Genomic DNA, 19061 nt, shown 5'->3' on the forward strand with positions numbered 1-19061 from the left:
TTTTTAGAGGTGGTGTTTATTATCTTGATTGTACTGATGGTTTAAGGGCATGAACGTGGTAGAAGTTAACAAATCATGTCCACGTTAAATGAGTGGGTTTACTATACACCCTTTATTGGGATAAAACTATTCATTTTTTGAGACAGGGTCTCACCATGACGACCTGGCTGGCCTGGAACTATTTAAGTAAACTGGGGTGGGCTTGAACTCAGAGATCACCAGGGAGTGGACCACCTCTGCCCTGTCCCCCACCCTCTGCTGGAAAATTTTTTAATGCTATTTTTAAAACCCCAGAAGAGAAAGCAATTATCGTGACAATTGATCAAGGATCTAATCAATTATCAGTATACTAAAAAGTTGTACTAGAACATCGCCACCACCAGACGTGCATAGGGATTTTCTGGATGTCTTGCAAAGATACAGTCAGTAAAGTGGGGACCAATGAGAGAGAACTGTTGTTGGTTCAGTCGGGTCACCTAAGCGGGTATAGTTGGTGTACATATGTCTCTGGGACGAAAAGAGCCAACACCTCAAGAAGAATTGGAGGAGGGATGCAGGAGAATGCAGAACAGGAATATCATTCTCCTCCCTCTCGCTCAAGAGGGTTCGTTGGGCCAAATGCATCCCCAGTAGTGCGCTTTGTAGTTATAAATATCTGTGTCTGTTGGAATTGGAGAGTGACGGTTGTTTTTGTGGAGCGAAGTGGGTTAGCCCACGTGAAAGCTGGAACGCATAATCAAGAAGGGAACTATTCCTGTGCCCACAAACCACTTCATCACAACCAACAGGGAATCCCGAGTCTCTAATCCCGGCGTCTTTCCCGGAACTCCCAGATCCACCGATCACGTCCACCTCATCATCAGCTTCTTCCGCCCGGAAGGGCTTCATCCGCCTACACTAGGAAGACTTCTCTCCCAGCCACCGCGCACCTCACCGCAGCGCGCAGCCGCAGAGGCGTCGCTTTACGGCCAGAGGGGGCGGGGTGTCAACGTGCGGCACAGAAGGTGTTCGGGAGAGGCTAGGCTTTTTTGCGACAGGACGTAAGCGGCGACGGAGGTGGCGCGACAGCTGCTGGAGGGCCGAGGAGGCGGGTTTGTGTTTCCAGGGCCGAACCAGGATGTGGGGGGGCGCGGGTCCTGGGCTTGGGTAGCTTGGAGGCCCTCGGCGACAGCCATGAGTGAAGGGGATCGGCGAGGGGGGAGGCCTGGGGCGTCTTTGGGCGGTGGGTGGCTCCGAAGGGCTGACGGGCCGGAGAGCCGGCTCTAGGCCGGCTATCTGACCCCGTGTCTTGCCCGAACTCGCAGAGCGGCGGGTCCTGTCCTCGCCATGAGGCCGCAGCAGGCGCCGGTGTCCGGGAAGGTGTTCATTCAGCGAGACTACAGCAGCGGCACGCGCTGCCAGTTCCAGACCAAGTTCCCCGCGGAGCTGGAGAACAGGGTACGCAGCCCGGCCTCTCCCCCTGCTCCTGGCCCTGGGGAGGGGAGAGTCCCTGGAGCGGGAGGGAGTGTCTCACGGTTCGGGAGAGCATGAGACGTCAAGATTCGTGGGAGAAGATATACGAAGGAGGTACGCTCTAGTATTTGGAGAAAGACCACTAAGGCTAATGCTCAGAGTACAGTGATAATATAGAACTTTTAGGATGCTGGCCCGCAGTCCACCCAAGAGTGTCCTTAACAGGATCCCGAGACACACACACACACACACACACACACACACACACACACACACGGTTCTTGACACCTGGTTGAGGCTCACACACACACACTCAGTTATTGACATCTTGATGAGGTGCTAATTCCTGGAACTCCAGGCCACCTCATACCTCCTGTGGTAACCTATATCCTACCGCCTAAGACACGCGAAAGACAGCGTCATTGTCATGACTGGTATCTGTGGTCACTGTGCTGGTCATACTGTTCAGCTGAAAGGTTTTATTAGGGATGTGCTCGGTAGTCCAGACAGACCTTCTTGGAACCTGAAAAACGTACACGGTCCCGGGCAGGACTGGCAAAGGAACTTGTAGCTGAACCAACCCTGACTCCCAGTCATTATCACTGGGAACTTCCTGTTTGCCTTGCATATCAAAACGGTCATGGGGCAGAGGTCCTTTGGGCAACCTTGTAAACAAAGATGAGATTTGTGTACCATTCCTTCAGATTTAACCACACCAAAAAAAAAAAAAAAAATCTACTCGTCTACCCAGTGTGATCCTCCTTTTGTTCTTCAGCGATATTACTCAGATTCTATTTCCTGTTCATAAATCAGTTTCTAGAAACTGAACCAGGAGGTTGAGGAACTTGGAGGGTAATTAAGCATGGTGTGGGTGTGGGGCTAAGAAATGCTGCTTGTGGACTAGGTAGGTGGAGATGAGTGTGTACTAGAGAAATGTGTGCCAGCCATTTAAAATCAGATGGGTGGTTTGTAGGCTGGGTGTGTGGCTTAGTGCACAGAGTCTGTTTTCTCCAGGTTGAAGGCCCAGGGATCTATCCCCAGCACTAAATACTTACTCAGGCCTACTACCAGCTACTAGGAAATCTAAGGCAGGAAGGCTGCATGTTCAAGGCCAGCCTAGGCAGTTTGAAAATACCATGCTCTAAAATGGTTTGGAAAAGGTGGGGATCCTGAGATAATTCAATGGTAGACCACTTGTCTAGCATGTGTTGGGCTCTGGTTTCAATCCGCAGTACTGACTGATTGTTAGGTTAGAAAATTCTTTACTTCATTACCTTATCCTTAAATGGGATTTATGGCTGTTGGCAAGTTAGTGGCAAGTTGCCCTTCTTGAACTGCAAATTAAAGATGAAGCAAGCTTTGAAAAGATACTGTGTAAACAGTGTGTGGTCATGGACACCTTGTAACCTGGCGCCCAGGTGCCAGAGGCAGGAGGATCCTGAGTCCTAAGCCAGTATGGACTGCATTGCAAAACTCTTGTCTCAGGGAGAGTGAGGAGGGAGAGGATAACAGGGTTTGATTGACTTGTTTGTGACATGCCATTTAAAGGCTTCTGTTGGTTTATAAGTCAGACTTCTCTCTTTATTGAGCCAGGCACATATATGCGACATCAGGCATTCGCCTTTCACTGTGGATGGTAGAACCTTTCCTTAATAATCTTAGGTTTAAAACCCCGATGTAGTCATACACACCTTTACAGGAAATTGATGCTGCTGAATCCTGCCGTCCAAAAGTGGTACATGATTGACTTGATAAACCGCAGAATGGGTAGTGGTGTGTGTATGTATGTGCCTTTGACTCTCTTACTGTTGAGTTAAACAGTTACGCTTTTATGGGTATGTGCCGATCGTACATTTACGTTTTCTTGGCTTTGTGTGATGGGGCGTTGAAAGGCTTCTTATTTGTCTGCTGACCTAGAAGTAGTGGTGCTGCGCTGCGCTGCGCTGTTGGCAGGCCTGGCTTTCAGTCCGTGGGAACATCACACTCGCCAGTGTGATGAGAAACTAATGCACAGATAGATGTCCTATTTGACATGATACTTAAAAATGCATGCATGCTGTTTGAGGGCACAGAATTGTGTCATCTGAGCACTGTACTCCGCTGCCTGTTACAGTGTGATGCTTTGATGCCTGAGAGCCCAGCTGCCCCAGTCGTTCTTCAAACGAACCTTTGTTGTTGTTTTAGCCAGAATGCCAATGTTTTAGTCCCCCTAGTCTTCTGGGAGAAGAAAATCCAAATGAACTGTAGTAGAGACGAATTCTACTTAATCTAGTCAGCAGAAATAACCTTTGACTTTACGATAGGTTTGTGATCACTTTAGCTTCAGCAGTGTGTATTTCAACAAAAACAAAACTTCTGAGAAAACCATCTCTAGTTCCATTTTAAATGGTGTTTATTGGGCCATGTTTTGGTTGTTTTGGTTGGTTTTTTGGGTTTTTTTTGGTTTTTTGAGACAGGGTTTCTCTGTGTAGTCCTGGCTGTCCTGGAACTCACTCTGTAGACCAGGCTGGCCTCGAACTCAAAAATCTACCTGTCTCTGCCTCCCAAGTTCTGGGATTAAAGGCATGAACTACCACTGCCCAGCAGGGCCACGTTTTTTTTTTTTTTTTTTTTTTTTAATTTGGGTCCATTTTTGCATACCTCCAAATTTCCAATACAGTTTCTGAATTACTATCCAAAGACCTTTGGAGGACTGATGACTATCTTAATGTGCCTAGACAATAACAGATTTTAAAAACTCCTGGATTTTTTCTCTAGAGCTTAAGTCCAGTTGTGTCACTTGATCACATTAAAATATATCACAGAGACAGTTTATTATGCTAACACTGTATTTACACAAGCATTGAGTGTGGGCCAGCAGGGGTGCAGTGCAGAAGAGTGAAAACAGTGGTGTAGACAGTGTGTAGACAGTAGTGTAGACAGTGTGCAGACAGTGTGCAGACAGTGTGTAGACAGTGTGTAGACAGTGTGCAGACAGTAGTGTAGACAGTGTGCAGACAGTAGTGTAGACAGAAGTGTAGACAGTGTGCAGACAGTAGTGTGGACGGTGTGTAGACAGTGTGCAGACAGTAGTGTAGACAGTGTGCAGATAGTGGTGTAGACAGTGTATAGGCAGTGTGCAGACAATGTGCAGACAGTGGTATAGACAGTGTGTAGACAGTGTGCAGACAGTAGTGTAGACAGTGTGTAAACAGTAGTGTAGATGATGTGTTGCAGTGATGTGTCGTACTGTCGGCATCACTCACTGCAGCTGCCAAGTACTGGCTGTCTTTGTTGCACTTCTGCAAAGTGGACGATTAGGATTATTTGTTCTGGTATTACCACAAGCAAGGAGCGATGTATTGAGCTGCTGGTCACCCTGGTAGTAGGCAGTAGGAAATTCCAGTTCCATTACAGTCTTAGGGGGCTACTGTCTGTATGCACACCCAGAGCTCAGAACATTATGGCTCCCATAACTGTTAGCACTGTTTGCTCTAACTACTCCCACCTATGTCTCCTACCACATTCTTTTCTATTAACTTTCTAAAAATCACATAGACTGCATAAGTACATGCCCTAAGGTTGGAGTCAGGGCTTTGTACATGCTAAGTAAATGCTCAACCACTGAAAACTCAACTTTCTTGTAATATGCTTTTAAACAACTTTATTCCTTTCCATCTTCATTCTTTAAAAAGAACTGGCTACAGCTTTGTTTATTAACCTGCCCTAGATTTGCCTCCATCTTGCAGACTGTGGGACTCTGAGAATAATTAGTATTTCTAGTTTAAAGGGCAGTTTCTAGATCTGGAAGAGATAAGGTAATCCTGATTGGATGTCATTCTTCTGAATGATACAGTATAAAGAAATGTAAACAGTAGAAGAACGCCTCAGATCACAGCATTGCAGACAGTTGAAGTAGCCATGAAAGTTAGGTGTTAAATGCTCACTGACCACCTGAAGCGTTAGTTCAGGCATCACTGCACTGTACTTGTTTTCAAGGTAGGAGCATTATGGCTTCCGTCCTCGGTGACCTTTTTTTCTTTAAATGTGTGTGGGGGTGGCTGTTTCGAGACAGGGTCTCACTCTGTAGCTCAGACTGTACTAAAATTCACTATGACGACCTGCCTGGCCTCACTCACAAAGATTCGACAGCCTCTGACTCCCAGGTGCTGGGTTAAAGCTGTACACTATGCCCAGCTCTCAGTGACAGTCTTGACCCTGCCTTGGAGTCAGAGAAAAACAGTGGGAAGCGGGCCGGCTCCCAGTGTCCTTGTCCACCTGGCCCTGGTCATGGTAACTAAGAGCAAACGACCATTACAACTGCTTCTGACCTGAGGGCTTTTAAGAGCTCAAGGACAGGGTCATAAAATACTATCTACTCTCAAATTTACTTCCTGGATTGGAGATGCGGCTCAGTGTAGAATGCTTGCCTAGGACGCTTGCTCCGGGTCAGAAGGGCCGTGTCAGATGAAATGCTCTACTACGAATGGGCATTTTCAATTCTAGGAGAACAGAAATTGGAAGTCTGCAAAATATTGTTAGAAGAAGAAAGTAAAAACAAATCCGTTTTTAGAGTCCTTGGCTAATGTGCAGGAAGCCGTGGGTTCTGTCCCCTGCTCCACATAAAATGAGGTGTGATAGTTGATGTCTTTAATCCTTGAAAGATGGAGACGACAGAAGGACCAGGACATTCTGTAATGTAGCTCTGTAAGGAGTTTGAAGCCATCCATCAAAGAAAGACAAAGGCATGGCTGGAGTAAGGAACAGGATGGCAGCAGCAGAATTGTGCTGTCACTTAATGCAGGGACGTGGCCTGAGAGGTGGTTGGAAGGCGGCTGCCTTCTCCTGGGAGCATGTGTTACATCTTTGCCATGAAATTAGTGATACAGACTTCTGGGACACACATTGCCCATCCTTAACTAAAATCTCTCCAAGACAAATAGCCAGTGTGTTAGTATTAAGTAGGGTAATGGTGTCATTAGAGGTGGGATGGCTTTACTATGAAGCTGGGTCAGTTAGAGATTTTTGCTCTTCTCAATAATATGAGCATCGAGTCACAAAATCTGCTGCTGCAAAAGAGGGGCCCGAGAAAACAACAGAGCTTGCCACTTGACAGCTCTGCTTAAAGTAGTCTTTGCTCAGTGTTCAGATGCTTGTTTTAGGAATGCAGACTCTCAATTGGAAATGGTGGTGCATACCTTAACCCCAGCATTCAGACGGCCAAGGCATGGAAATCACAAGTATGAGGCCGTCCTGGGCTATGTAGTGAGACCCTGTTTGGAAAAATAAATGAATAAATACTCTTCCAAGGTAAAAGGAACCTCTAATTGTGTGCCCTTACAATTAAGGAGGTGCATGTATAAGAGACTAGCCATAGCATTATAGGTGCTCAGAATACAAATATATATGATTAGAAAGACTATCATTAGAATTTGAGTATAGAGAAGTAGTATTTTGAACCTTCACAATATCCAGTATCCCACGAGATGGGTAAAGTTAAACTGTAAGTAATTGTATCGTGCCAGAGGTCTGGATTTAGTCTCATGAAAAGTTATTTACCTTATCTTTTGGGGTTTGTTTGATTTTTACGACAAGGTCTCATGGGCCCAGGCTGAACTCACATTTACTATATAGCTAATGCTTTAATTACTTTTCTATTGCTGTGAAGGGCAACTTATAAAAGAAAGCAATTTGTTAGGGGCCTTACAGTTTCAGAGGTGAGTAGACTCCATGACCAACACGGTAGGGAGCATGGCAGCAGGCAGGCATGGCACTGGAGCAGTCGCTGAGAGCTTACATCTGACCTGCAAGTTAGAAACAAAAAAGCTAAGGTGAGTGGCCAGAGTCTTTTGAAACTTGAAGCTCACCCCCATTGACACCTTCAACAAGGCCATACCTTCTAATTGTTAGCAAACAGTTCCGCAACTGGTGACCAGGCATTCAAACATGAATGTGTGGGGCCATTCTCGTTCAAACCACAGCCCAGAGTGACCTCGCACTACTGACCCTGCCTTGGCATTCGTGTGCTAGAGTCACAGCATATTTCCTTGCCTGTTCTATTTATTGTCTTTTAAATTTGGAACCTTGTCAAGACAACAAGGTATGTCTGCTAGCAAACAATGAGTTGGCCATCTTCATCTCTAGAGCTTAATTTAAAATTTTTTCTTCCCTACAGATTGACAGACAGCAGTTTGAAGAAACAGTTCGAACTCTAAATAACCTTTATGCAGAAGCAGAGAAACTTGGGGGCCAGTCGTATCTTGAAGGCTGTTTGGCTTGTTTAACAGCATACACCATCTTCTTATGCATGGAAACTCATTATGAGAAGGTATGGCTACATTTGTGTTCAGTAAAATCTCTAAATACCATGAAAGAAGATAAGTCTTTACATATTAACAGTTGCTTTAAACTTCAGAAACCTCTATATAATTCAGATTTTGTTATTGCTCTTACTGTCCAGAGCACACAGAAGTGGGTCCTAAGTGTTTCTGAAATAGGTCAGCATGTGCATGTCTGCTTGGGGTGACAGGGCAGAGTTCAGACTCCACATGCAAAGTTAGTGCGGAAACTCTGTATGTCTCCAGCTCTTTTGAGTCTTTTTTCTTTCCCCCTAAAGTTTCTGTTTTCGGTCATAGCCTCCAACTTGAGTCCTTCTCTCTGCAGCTGCCTGCCAGCTGGAGGGTTGCTGTTCATCAGCTTGCAATGCTGAGAATGGAAACTCGCATCTCCCCATCCTGTTCAGTAACCCCCCCCCCCCCCCGCCCCTTACTTCGAGACAGGGAGTGGGAGCATAGCTGGAAAGGGCTGCGCTGTTTTCAGTTGTTCCCTTTGTTACCGTGTCTCTGTTGGCGCTGCTCCGGCTTGCTCCTAGCCTGTCCAGTGCTGTCCTAACTCATCTCGCCTTGCTCTTTGCTTTCCAGCTCGCTGCCCACTGTCTTCAGAAAGCACAGCCTTACTTCCCCTGCCACTCCTAAGTCCTGACCTCCTTCTTTCCCCAGTTACAACTGGATCAGGAAAGATCCCCCTGAAGCTGATGTCCAGTTGCCTCTCTAGCTCCATCCTCCATGTGTTTCTGCAGACAGGCAGCCTGGATTAGAGGTGTAGATCCTATCTCTATAGCAGCAGCCACTCAAATTTCACGCAGAGCACAGATATCAGGAAGCAATGATTCTAAGTAGGCTTTGGGTGTGTGGGAAAAGAGCCCGAGAGAGGGAATGGTCTCACAAGTGAGGGAGCTCCACAGAAGTCCGAGCTGAGACTGCTTGGATTAGGAGCATGGCAGTTTGGGAGGAAGGGAAGGAATGATTTAAAGGATGTGCTGATGCTAGAGCCAGGGTTCAGGGAGGGGCCAACTTTAAGAAGGAGAGGAAGTTGAACTCCCATAGAAAGAACATGGCCATCCAGCCACGCTCTTAAGGAAGCATGTTTCTGGTGGAGGTACATCCTTTGGAGTGACGATTGTAAGAGGGAAGTAATATTGAGTACCCGACAAGTGATCCTGGCTACAGGATCTTGGATACATTCATTTCTTGGAATTCTCTCAACTATAAAATAGATCTTAGAATTAATACATAGCCTCGCATATAGTAAATATTTAATAAATATTCACTTGAAGTACATTTTAAAAATATTTTTATGTGTTTATATATTATATTGCACATATACACATGCCAGGGCACCAGTAGAGACCAGAGAACAACCTCGGGCCAGGCCCCTGTCCTCCGCTGTGTCTGACCAAGACCGACTGGCTCTCTTTCTGTTGTTTGCCTCTGTGTTGTCCCAGGTAGCTGGCACTGAAGCCCCCTGTCTCCTGTGGGCGTGCTGGACCATAGATGCTTGTGCTTCTGTTTCCAGCTTCTGCATGTGCTCCAGGGACCTCAGTTCAGGTCACCCCATCCCATGTCCGCTAGTTCTTTATGAAAAGGCAGGAATGAATCATTTAGACACCAGTGTTTTAAACATTAAGATTTCTTATTCTACAAAGAGTAAACCAGATATAATGTTTACACTTTATCACGTGGGTTAAATTTCTTGAAATTGCCAATAATCCTTTTAAAGCTTGCTTGAACAATTATCCACTTTGTTACTTGTAATATGCTATTTATTGATTTTTTTTTCAGTAAAGATAAAGAGGATAGTGTTAGTTCTCCATTGTTGCTATCAGAATTAGAGAACAATTGGGCTTGGAGGAGGTTTGCCTCACTGTCTGCTTTGTTTATCAACTAGAATGCATCCCTCTGCCTGGGCTGTAATTAGAAGAACACTGAAGTCTTTTCTGAAAATGCCAAGGTTCTGTCCTCGGCCTGGCTCGTGCAGCCTTTCTTGCAGCCTGTTTACAGAGTCCCGTTCCCAGGAAGGACAGAGTTGTCTGTCCTGGAAGTTTGATAATGTTTCATTCTGTACATTGTTGAGGTTGTATTGGGTGTTTGGAAATAAGGTCATTTCATTGAATATTTTGGTTTGTTTGACATTGCTTTGAAGTATAAGAGCTGGTGAGACGGCTCAGTGGATAGAGTAGCTTATGTGTAGGCCTGATGACCTGAATCTGAGCCCTGAATTCTATAGGGTGCCTGGAGAGAAGTGACTCCCGGTAACTCTGCTCTGTCCTTCACACACATGCCCTGGCTCGGGCACACGCTCATACATACAGATACATGAAATGTTAATTTAAGTATGATTAAAATGTCATCTTAACGTCTCTGGGGACAGAAGTGTCAGGTGCAGTTTGGAATCGCTGCCCAAATGAACTCTAGGGCATTACTAGAATGGAGAGTCCAAAAACAACTTTCATTGCTTTCTCCAATTTGGAATTTTCCTTTTAGAGAGGGAGGGAGTAAAGGGGGAGACAGGAGAGAGAATGAGAATGGCTCATTTGTTTCTGAACTAATAGCCAGATGCACATAAATGGTTCTAAAATTTAAACAGGAACTTTGCCCAATAAAATTACGCTTAAATCAAATAAAAGGAATGCCGTTCTTGCTAATGACCTGTGTCCAAGGGGAAAGCTGTTTTAAAGCAGCCATTTCTAAAGCCATCCATGCATCCATGATGTGTGTCCACTGAGTGTCTGGGGCTGAGGCAGACGTGGTCTCGGGGTTCTCATTCTGGTGCCCTGGTAAGGGAGTTGGAAAGATGACAGAGTCCTGAGCTGAGCCTGCTTACGGGCTCCTTCCTTCCACGCGTTAATTTAGGGTTAGTGACAAACTGGGAAGACAATGCCTGAGGGTTTGCTCACAATGACCAGGCATAGTTCATATTCTTCTAAGCTGAAAAGAAGACACCGATGCTCACATTGCTTCCGGTAATTAGACTTCAAAAATTGTCATTTTTAGAAATACTGTTTTTAATTCACTAAAGAACCATGTAGATTGCTCTTTCGATAATATCTATTCACACCAGACTCTAAATAGCATATATAAAAATAGTTCTTTATTTCCTTTCAATAAGAAAACTATTCAAACCTCATAGAGCTTTGTATTTTAAGATAGTTTACACTAAAATATCTCAGCTGTAACATCTCCCTCCTTCATTGCCTATCCTGGGATGTATGTCTGTACTCTTATCCAGTGCTCAGCATGGGGCACACAGCACCCTTAGTGGACGCCCGACATCCAGTGCTGCTTTCTTTTTATACATTGCTTTTCCTCTCTCTGTTGTGAGCAAGTTTGTACACTCATCATTTTCTCACAGGGAAAGTCTGAGGAAGTGCTGGGTAACTTAGCCGTCCTCTGGAGTGAGGCTCTGCTGACTGGAACCTGAAGTAGAGCATGGAGCCCCTGATGGCAGAGAACACCTCTGAGATACTTTCTCACACTGTCGGAACCGCCCTTAGTAAAGCTGACGATTTGGCTGTTTCTCAAAGTTCCTTTGTGTCCTATCTGGGTTTTGTCTACATTTGTTTTGACTTTTACAAGCTTAATACTAAATTTATAATTTGAAGTTCCTGTCTAGGAAGTAAGAGCAAAACTACGGCGTATCAGTGTATGCAAACATAGAGATGATTCAAGACATCTGTGCTCCGAGGCCGCCCCAGCACTGACGTCTGTGTGCTCTCCACATAGAATGAGCATCCCAGCAGAGTGACAGAGCTCCCTTTTGTTACAGACCAAGCCATTACTTGAAATGCTGAAAACACACAAAGGGAGAAAAGGTAGTTCTTACACAGGAGACCAAGAGTGAGCCTCACGTGAGAAGAGGCCGTCTTAACTGATGGCAGCTTATGGATAGTAGGAGATGGACGTGTGTGTAAGCAGCTTAGTCCCTGTAACAGGGCAGAGGTGAAAGGAAGGGTGGCTCCTCACTGAATGTGTGTGCGTTTGCACTGTCCTGCGCTCCAGCACAGTACACAGTGTGTCCTGCGTACAGCTGATAACTGTCCCGTGTACAGCTGATAACTGTGTCCCGTGTATAGCTGACAGCAGCCAGGTAACCCAGACTCTTGTTTGCTTTACAGAAATCAACATGACTTGCATTGAAAGCCAACTCACTGAATATTTTGAGATCTAGCTAACGGGTCAGATGAAATCTGTTAAAAGCTGTGGTGTTTCCTCTGGCAGGTCTTGAAGAAAGTCTCCAAATACATTCAAGAACAGAATGAGAAGATATATGCTCCCCAAGGCCTCCTCCTAACAGACCCCATTGAGAGAGGACTTCGAGTTGTATCTTTTTAGTCCAGCTTAGAAGGTCTAAATATTTCTTTAAAAAAAAAAAAAATCATGATGGTATTATTTGGCCTTGGCCAGAGAGAATTTAACTTTTACTCCTCCTTAGGTGTGCCTTCAGAATTGTCACATGAATGATATACCATAGGCATCCCTTTCCCAGCATGTTCTTAAACTGTGGCTTTCTGAACTTGGCATTGTCCAGGTCTCTGGACTGTTTAGTGTTCTGGTTCCCATCTTCCTTGGTTCTGACAACATCTTGTAATAGTGAAGCTTGTAAGAGTGACATGTCCCAGCTGCAGGAACTCTGCGCACGGAGCCCCTTGAAGTGTGCAGTGAGACATGCCATCCAAATGAACTGCAGTCCACAGGTCCATCTGCCAGTTGCAGTCTGTTACAGCTGCCAGCAGATCGTCTCATCGTCTTCGCATACTGTCCATAGTTTAGAGGCAGGAGGCCTTGAGAAATTAAGTGGATTTAGTAAATAAAATTGGAAAAACTTCATTTACTTAATAAAGTGATGATTAAGTGATTTTAAGCTAGTCACATAATCCTAGGCCCTGCGGTGATAATTTTCGCAGTTTTATTTTACTCTGCAGCAATGGTTCTTTTAAGGGTCATGAACCTTCTCCTACACAAACATTTTCATATAATTTGAAGGCATTTTTGAGTCCCTCAATCTCTCTGAGTTCTCAGTTGTGAGTCTCCTTACTAGCTACACATACAGAATACTTCCCAGGGGCTAGAGAGGTGGCCTGGCTGTTAGCGCTCACTGGCTGTTCTCGCATACTCTGGCTTGGTTCCCAGTGCTCAGTGACAGCCATGATTCCAACTCCAGGGCATCCATGCAGACAGAGCATTTACAAATACAAAAGAAAATACTTTGCAGATTTTTTTGTAAAACTAGTGTTTTAAAAGTAACTGCTCTCATCATTTGCAGGTAATTTATTAAGCTTTCTGCAAAGCAGAAAAAGTGAATCTGCACACAGCAGACCGTGCAGACCGGCTTGCTGTAGTCTGTCTGCTTTGTGTCTGCACACAGCAGACCATGCAGACCGGCTTGCTGTAGTCTGTCTGCTTCATGTGTTACATTCTCGTGTTTTCTTAACGGCCATGCTGTTCAGATTGAAATCACCATCTATGAAGACAGAGGTGTGAGCAGTGGAAGATAAACCACAGAGATACAGGTGAGTGTGAAATCCATGGTTTATAGATCAGTTTTAAAATGTTAGTTATGCACAGCTTTCCCCCCTGCTTGTAAATAACAGGTTAAATCATGTACGGTAGTCTATTGATTGTGTAAGCTCAAGCTAATCACGGGTTCATTTTGTATTTTAAATGTATATGTAGCCCAAATGTACTTGGTTCTACAGTTTAATTTTTAGTTTCCCTGTGTGTTCACTTGAGGCTGGTTGTTACTGTGATACTTAGCAGTGGATTTGGCTGGCTTTAATACTTTCGATGTGCTCTAGCCTCTTAAATGTTGGGTGTTACATATATCTGAGCCAGCCCAGAGATGTTTGTCTGTATGCCTTGTTTTTAAGGAAGCCAGGGGACATTTCAAGAGGGAGAGTGGCTTAGAGCCTTTGAAAGGAACTTCACCTGGAGGGTACAACATAAATTTCATTCCTTTGGTTAGAATGTTAATATTCTTGTATAGCCAGGTGATGCCCTTTAATAAATAGAGAAAAATTAGTTACTGGTAATAAAAACCTGCAGTCAGATATGGTAGACTCCATGCCTGTGTTTGTCCGGCTCTTAAAGGACAGAAATGGAACTTCCTGTTCCCATCCATGTCAGTTGCACACTTTGCTGTGCTTCATGGGTGCTCCTGGCACTGATTAACAAGCAGCATAAGACAGACTGTGTAAAGCACACACATCTTCTAGGGCAACAAAACGAGCAACCACTATTTCAAGGCTCCTCCTCTGCTGGGTATACTAACTGTTTATGAATCTCACAAGGTCTCTACTTCACAGATGAGTAAACTGAGATAGAAATAGACAGAGATCAAGGTCACACTGCTAACACGGATTGGATGAGCTCAAGGCCCCTTGTATGGCACACTTGGCCCCAGTGATTTGCAGCAGAAGAATATAGAGAAAGGACAGCTTGTTCCTGTCCTAATGTTAGCCCCTTCCTTCTCAGTGGCTTTCTTAAGAACCCATTTTGCTCCTGTTCACTTATTGATTCGACCAGTCTCTCAGCATTCCAAACCGGAGTGTTTCAGTTCTAGTTCATGTGTCACCTACAGTTTGGAAGACAGAGGTCTCAGTAATGACCTCCACGTGTTTTATCTCCTTTTCATTTTGAACACATAGCGTTAGTTGTCCATACATTTCTCATGCACAATTCCCAAACTGATATTTCTCATGGGAGGCACTGGGAATTTGGCTTTTGTTACGTGCCACTGGAATAAGTTTATCATTTCTAGATGCAGTGGCATGGCACAGCCATTTGTAGCTGCTTTGTGCTGCTTTAATGAAATGTTTTTCTGAGGTGGTGTAAAGTTGTGAGCAATTATAGCTCAGAGCCTAATGTATCTATAGTAAGATAACAGTGAATGTTTGAGACGAGAAAGCATTGCGTTTGGAACTTGTAGTTAGTTTCATGAATGCAAATATTTTTGTTCAATACAGTGTAGTTTTCAGAGTTCTATGTTGCTCACTTCCAGGATGCACTGTTGGGGATGATTATAAACTAGAACTTACTCAGTTTGACCTTTTTAAGAAAGTCTACGAGGTCTCTGTAGGTTGCAGTATTATTAAAGGGGAATTAGCATGAAATCAGAAACCATGGGAGGCCATTAGTAGAACTTTAAACAAAAACTATGTGCCCTTTTCTAATATTGTGCATCCATATTAGACACATATGTGTTCTCTCTAAGATTGTCTATGATAAAGATGAAGTAGGGGCTGGAGAGATGACCGGCTGCCCCTCCAGAGGGGACATGGCGTGTCCCCATGGCTGGAGCCCTCTCCTGGCCTTCACGGGCATTGCATGCAGGTGTTACACAGAAGCAGGGGAAGCACTGGTACTCGTACAGTAAAGGTTAAAGAAAGAGATGAAATACACTTGCCGTCGGTGACAGAAGTAGCTGCATTTGTTAGCACTTGTGCGCCAGCACGTTCTAAGAGACTAACCATCACAGACCGACTAAACAGTCAGTATCAGCACAGCTCATCATTTGGAACACGTCTTAGACGGTTGGGTTAGGTCGGGTTTGTTTTGTTTTTTGGCCTCTCTAAAGTGTGTGCTTTTCCCTTCTTACAGGTCCTGCCTCCAGCTGGGACCTTCGTCTATCCACTGGCCGATGGCAGAGTGTCCCTACCTCCTCTCCAGAGCGTTATTCTCTTGTCTCTGCTGCCAGAGCCACGGTGCCACACCTGGAGTGACCGCTCGTCACTCAGCATCCACTTTGTTTCCCAATTGTGTAGGACTCTGTGATCTTTTGATTTGTTTCCAAGAAAATAAAGGAAGCAATTCTCTTTATAAATTCAAAGCCATTTAAAACACAGGCCAGCCCAAGACAGAGTCGTTTTCTTACCCGATACCAGTGTCACTGGTTCTCCTTGTCCCTTGGGTCAGTTTCCTAGGTGGCTTTATGATCCCACAAGTCATGTCTTAGCTCAGTCCCTCCCCCAGATTAGTAACAGGCTTTGAGGGTGTGTGTGCCTGTGGTCTGGCTGATCCGCCGCCCGAGTCCCCAAGCTACCAGCCTTGACATGCTTCAGATCTTCAGATTGATTTCTGCTGTTCAACTTCAGAGGCTCCTTGAGAGAATAATATATGTTACTTGTTTTAGTGTTGCAGTTATTATTAAGGCAGTATTTAATGCAATTCTGGTTGTTTCTTTGAAAGCATTTCTGTTAATGTGCATTACCTCAAGATGTTGGGGAGATGTTGTGCGTGTTGCTTGTTCATTCCACAGATAAGTAAGCACAATGAGCAGATCCTCAGCCATCAGCTCCGCCTGCCCCAGCTCTGCCCCGGTGTGGAAGAAGCAAGTGTCCTAAACACCTAACTCTAGTTTTGTTACAAGTATAACTTAGGAGAAAAAATTGGTAGAAATAATACAGTATGTTGCTAATTTGTAATCTACTCATAAACTCTGATTTATAGCCTCACATACAGTATTCAGGGCACAGAAATCTTTTGATTGACTCAAGTAAGTTTTGGCTTCCGTGTAACTTGCAAGTTAAAGTTAATTTTTCCAGCTCTTCTTTATCTCTATACTCTCTTAGTATCGGAATTTCTTATGTTCTTTCTTTTAGGAATTTGAGAGCACTGTGTTTGGAAGAAGTTAGGAAACATAAGGAATGAATGAAGCAGTTGAACTTGGAGATACTGTAGGTGCTAATACTGGATCTAATCTTTCAGATTTAATTTGTTTCCTGGGCCTTGTAACCCCTTAGATCTGTGTAATAATTTAATTGTATAGCCCTCATTTGTTCCTTTAAAGCCTATTCTAGTCTGTCTGCCTTTTAAACTTGTTGCAATAATGTCGCCAAGATATAAACACATTAGTAAAACTTTTCTTAAATAAACCCTCTCTTGTCTTAGTTGATGTGATTTGATAAAGGGAATGGTCTGGCATCTTATTTGGAAGACAATATTGGAATAACTGATAAAGCATATCTAAGCATTTTTAACTTTTTTATTTAGCCTATGTGTGTGTGCACATGCCATGCATGCACATGGAGGTTAGAATCATGTCTTTCCTTCCACCATGAGGACACCAGGGATCTAACACAAATCATCAAGTTTGGTGGCAGGAGACTTTACCTGGTAGCCGTCTTACCAACCCTTACTTAATATGAATAGATAGTTTTCATTAGAAAAGAGTTATCAGAATTACTATATCTTGGATCATCTGATGACTTTTAAAAAGGTAGATATTTATTGAGAATACAAAATGGGACTGGTGAGGTACCTCAGTGGATAAACAGACTTGCCACAATGCCCCATCCCACAGTTCATTCCCCCAGACCCACTTGATGGAAGAAGAGAACCAACTCCCACAAGTTGTAATGTGGCCAAGATGAAGTTCTGGACTGCCCAGCTCCTGGGATACTCAAGGTGGAGCTTCCTGGGCCTGACAAGATGTTACCTTCTGACATGTGACTCCAGTAGAGCGCTGAGCATGTATGAGGCCTGGCACAGAGAAATAATAAAATCTTCAGGTTCATAAGTCACCTTGTTTTTTTAAAGAATTTTCTGAAATTGGGTGTGGCTAGGCACACCTGGGAAAGGAGGGAGGGTCTTGAGTTTAAGGGCAGACTGCTACAGAGTGAGACATTCGGGGACTGTCACTTAGAGTTGGTTTTCTCTTTTTAAGAAAAGGCAAAGCGGGTGTGATGGTGCACACCTTTAATCCCAGCACTTGGGAGGCAGAGGCAGGCAGATTTCTGAGTTCGAGGCCAGTCTGATCTACAGAGTGAGTTCCAGGACAGACAGGGCTACAGAGAAACCCTGTCTGAAAAAAACAAATAAATAAATAAATAAATAATAAAAGAAAAGGCAAAGAGGGGCCCTAAGAAACGATGAGTCGACTGCTAGCCCATGGTTCTTGATCACACACGTGTTCTCTAACCTCATTTCAGACTAGTTCATAGGCAAGACATGAGCCAAATTCATACGCAAAATGTCTCGGTAACTACTAATCTGGCATCTACCAAATGCCCAGGAACTTACTCAGACTGCAAACATGCAACTGCTTTCCAGTGAAAGATTAGCATGTACAGCTCACCCAGTCTCATACTCCAGTTCCTGTTTGCATGGACGTTTCAAGGAGCACATCTGAAAGCCACCACTAGTGGAAGGCATCACACCTGAGCCTTGGATGTGTCAGACAGGCTCTCTGTACTGGGCTACGCTCTGCTCCCTGTACTTGTAATATGTGGCTATTTATTTATTTAGGTTTTATGAGACAGGGTTTCTCTGTGTATCCCTGGCTGTCCTGGAACTCACTTTGTAGACCAGGCTGACCTCGAACTCAGAAATCCGCCCGCCTCTGCCTCCCGAGTGCTAGGATTAAAGGCGTGCGCCACCAAGCCCAGCTGGCTTTTTTATTTTCTATATGTTTGAAAATGTCTAGGTAATGCTCCCACGAAACAACTTGTATGTTGGATATGGTGGCTAATTCCGGTAGAAGCAGCGGATCTCTGAGTTCAAGACCATCCAGGACAACATAGACTAGCAGCGGTTGTGGAGACAGGCTGTACAGCAAACCACCTTGCATGTGTCTGTAAATTGCCTTGTCCACAGTGATCGTCACCCCTAGAAATGTTAAAGACAGAAGGAGAGGAAAAGAAAGGAAAGGAGAGGTGTGGAAAGTAACTTTCCTGGCTTACAAGTGAGTGAAAGTAAGGAAGGGCCCAGTGTTGAGGGTAAAGCTGTATTACTTGCTTTCTGTAAAAGTCAAAGACAAGCCCCCCTCATAGACAAACACCCAGGGTGATTTCAGCATTCACAGGACTCTCTGTAGGTCACACCAGAAGCTTGTGAGGGAGCAGTTCCTAGAATGACAGCTGCCTACAGAATCTGCTGTAATACACCAAACAGCCAAGGCTTCTGGTTCTTGTCTCAGAAAATACAACTTCATAACCAACCTCACTAAGCTAATTTGTTATCACTCTGGGCTACTCTACAGATGTAATTTATTTTATCTGTTCTATGCTTATTTGATAGTAAAATATCAATCTAATGATATGTGGAACAAAATATAATCATCCTGTTAGCAGATGAATATTAAAATGTTTACACCACCAGGAGGCAGAGGTGGGTGGGTCTCTGAGTTTGAGGCTAATCTGCTCTACATAACAAGTTCCAGGTTCGTCAGAGTTACACGAGACCCTGTATCAAATAAAAATAAATAACGAAATTTTTTTGTACGTCAGTGATAAACTGTAGAAAGAGACTTTGTTTTACTTAGTTGCTGGGGACTGGACCCAGGTTACATGCTGAGAT

The 19061-nt window shown here is 44.3% G+C and overlaps 1 protein-coding gene across 1 annotated transcript; it reads left to right on the forward strand.

Annotated features, from left to right (window-relative positions):
- The first annotated feature begins 964 nt into the window (after positions 1–964).
- Golga7 (golgin A7) lies at positions 965–16639 on the forward strand. Its single transcript, XM_085844065.1, has 6 exons — positions 965–1091; positions 1305–1437; positions 7607–7759; positions 11988–12089; positions 13217–13279; positions 15366–16639. The coding sequence occupies exons 2-5, from the start codon at positions 1327–1329 to the stop codon at positions 13262–13264; spliced, it is 414 nt and encodes a 137-aa protein (XP_085700191.1). The 5' UTR covers positions 965–1091; positions 1305–1326; the 3' UTR covers positions 13265–13279; positions 15366–16639.
- The last annotated feature ends 2422 nt before the right edge of the window (positions 16640–19061 follow it).

Source organism: Mus caroli, unplaced genomic scaffold (assembly GCF_978045245.1).
Source record: "Mus caroli unplaced genomic scaffold, Mus_caroli_1 scaffold_10, whole genome shotgun sequence".
Taxonomy (NCBI): Eukaryota; Metazoa; Chordata; class Mammalia; order Rodentia; family Muridae; genus Mus; species Mus caroli.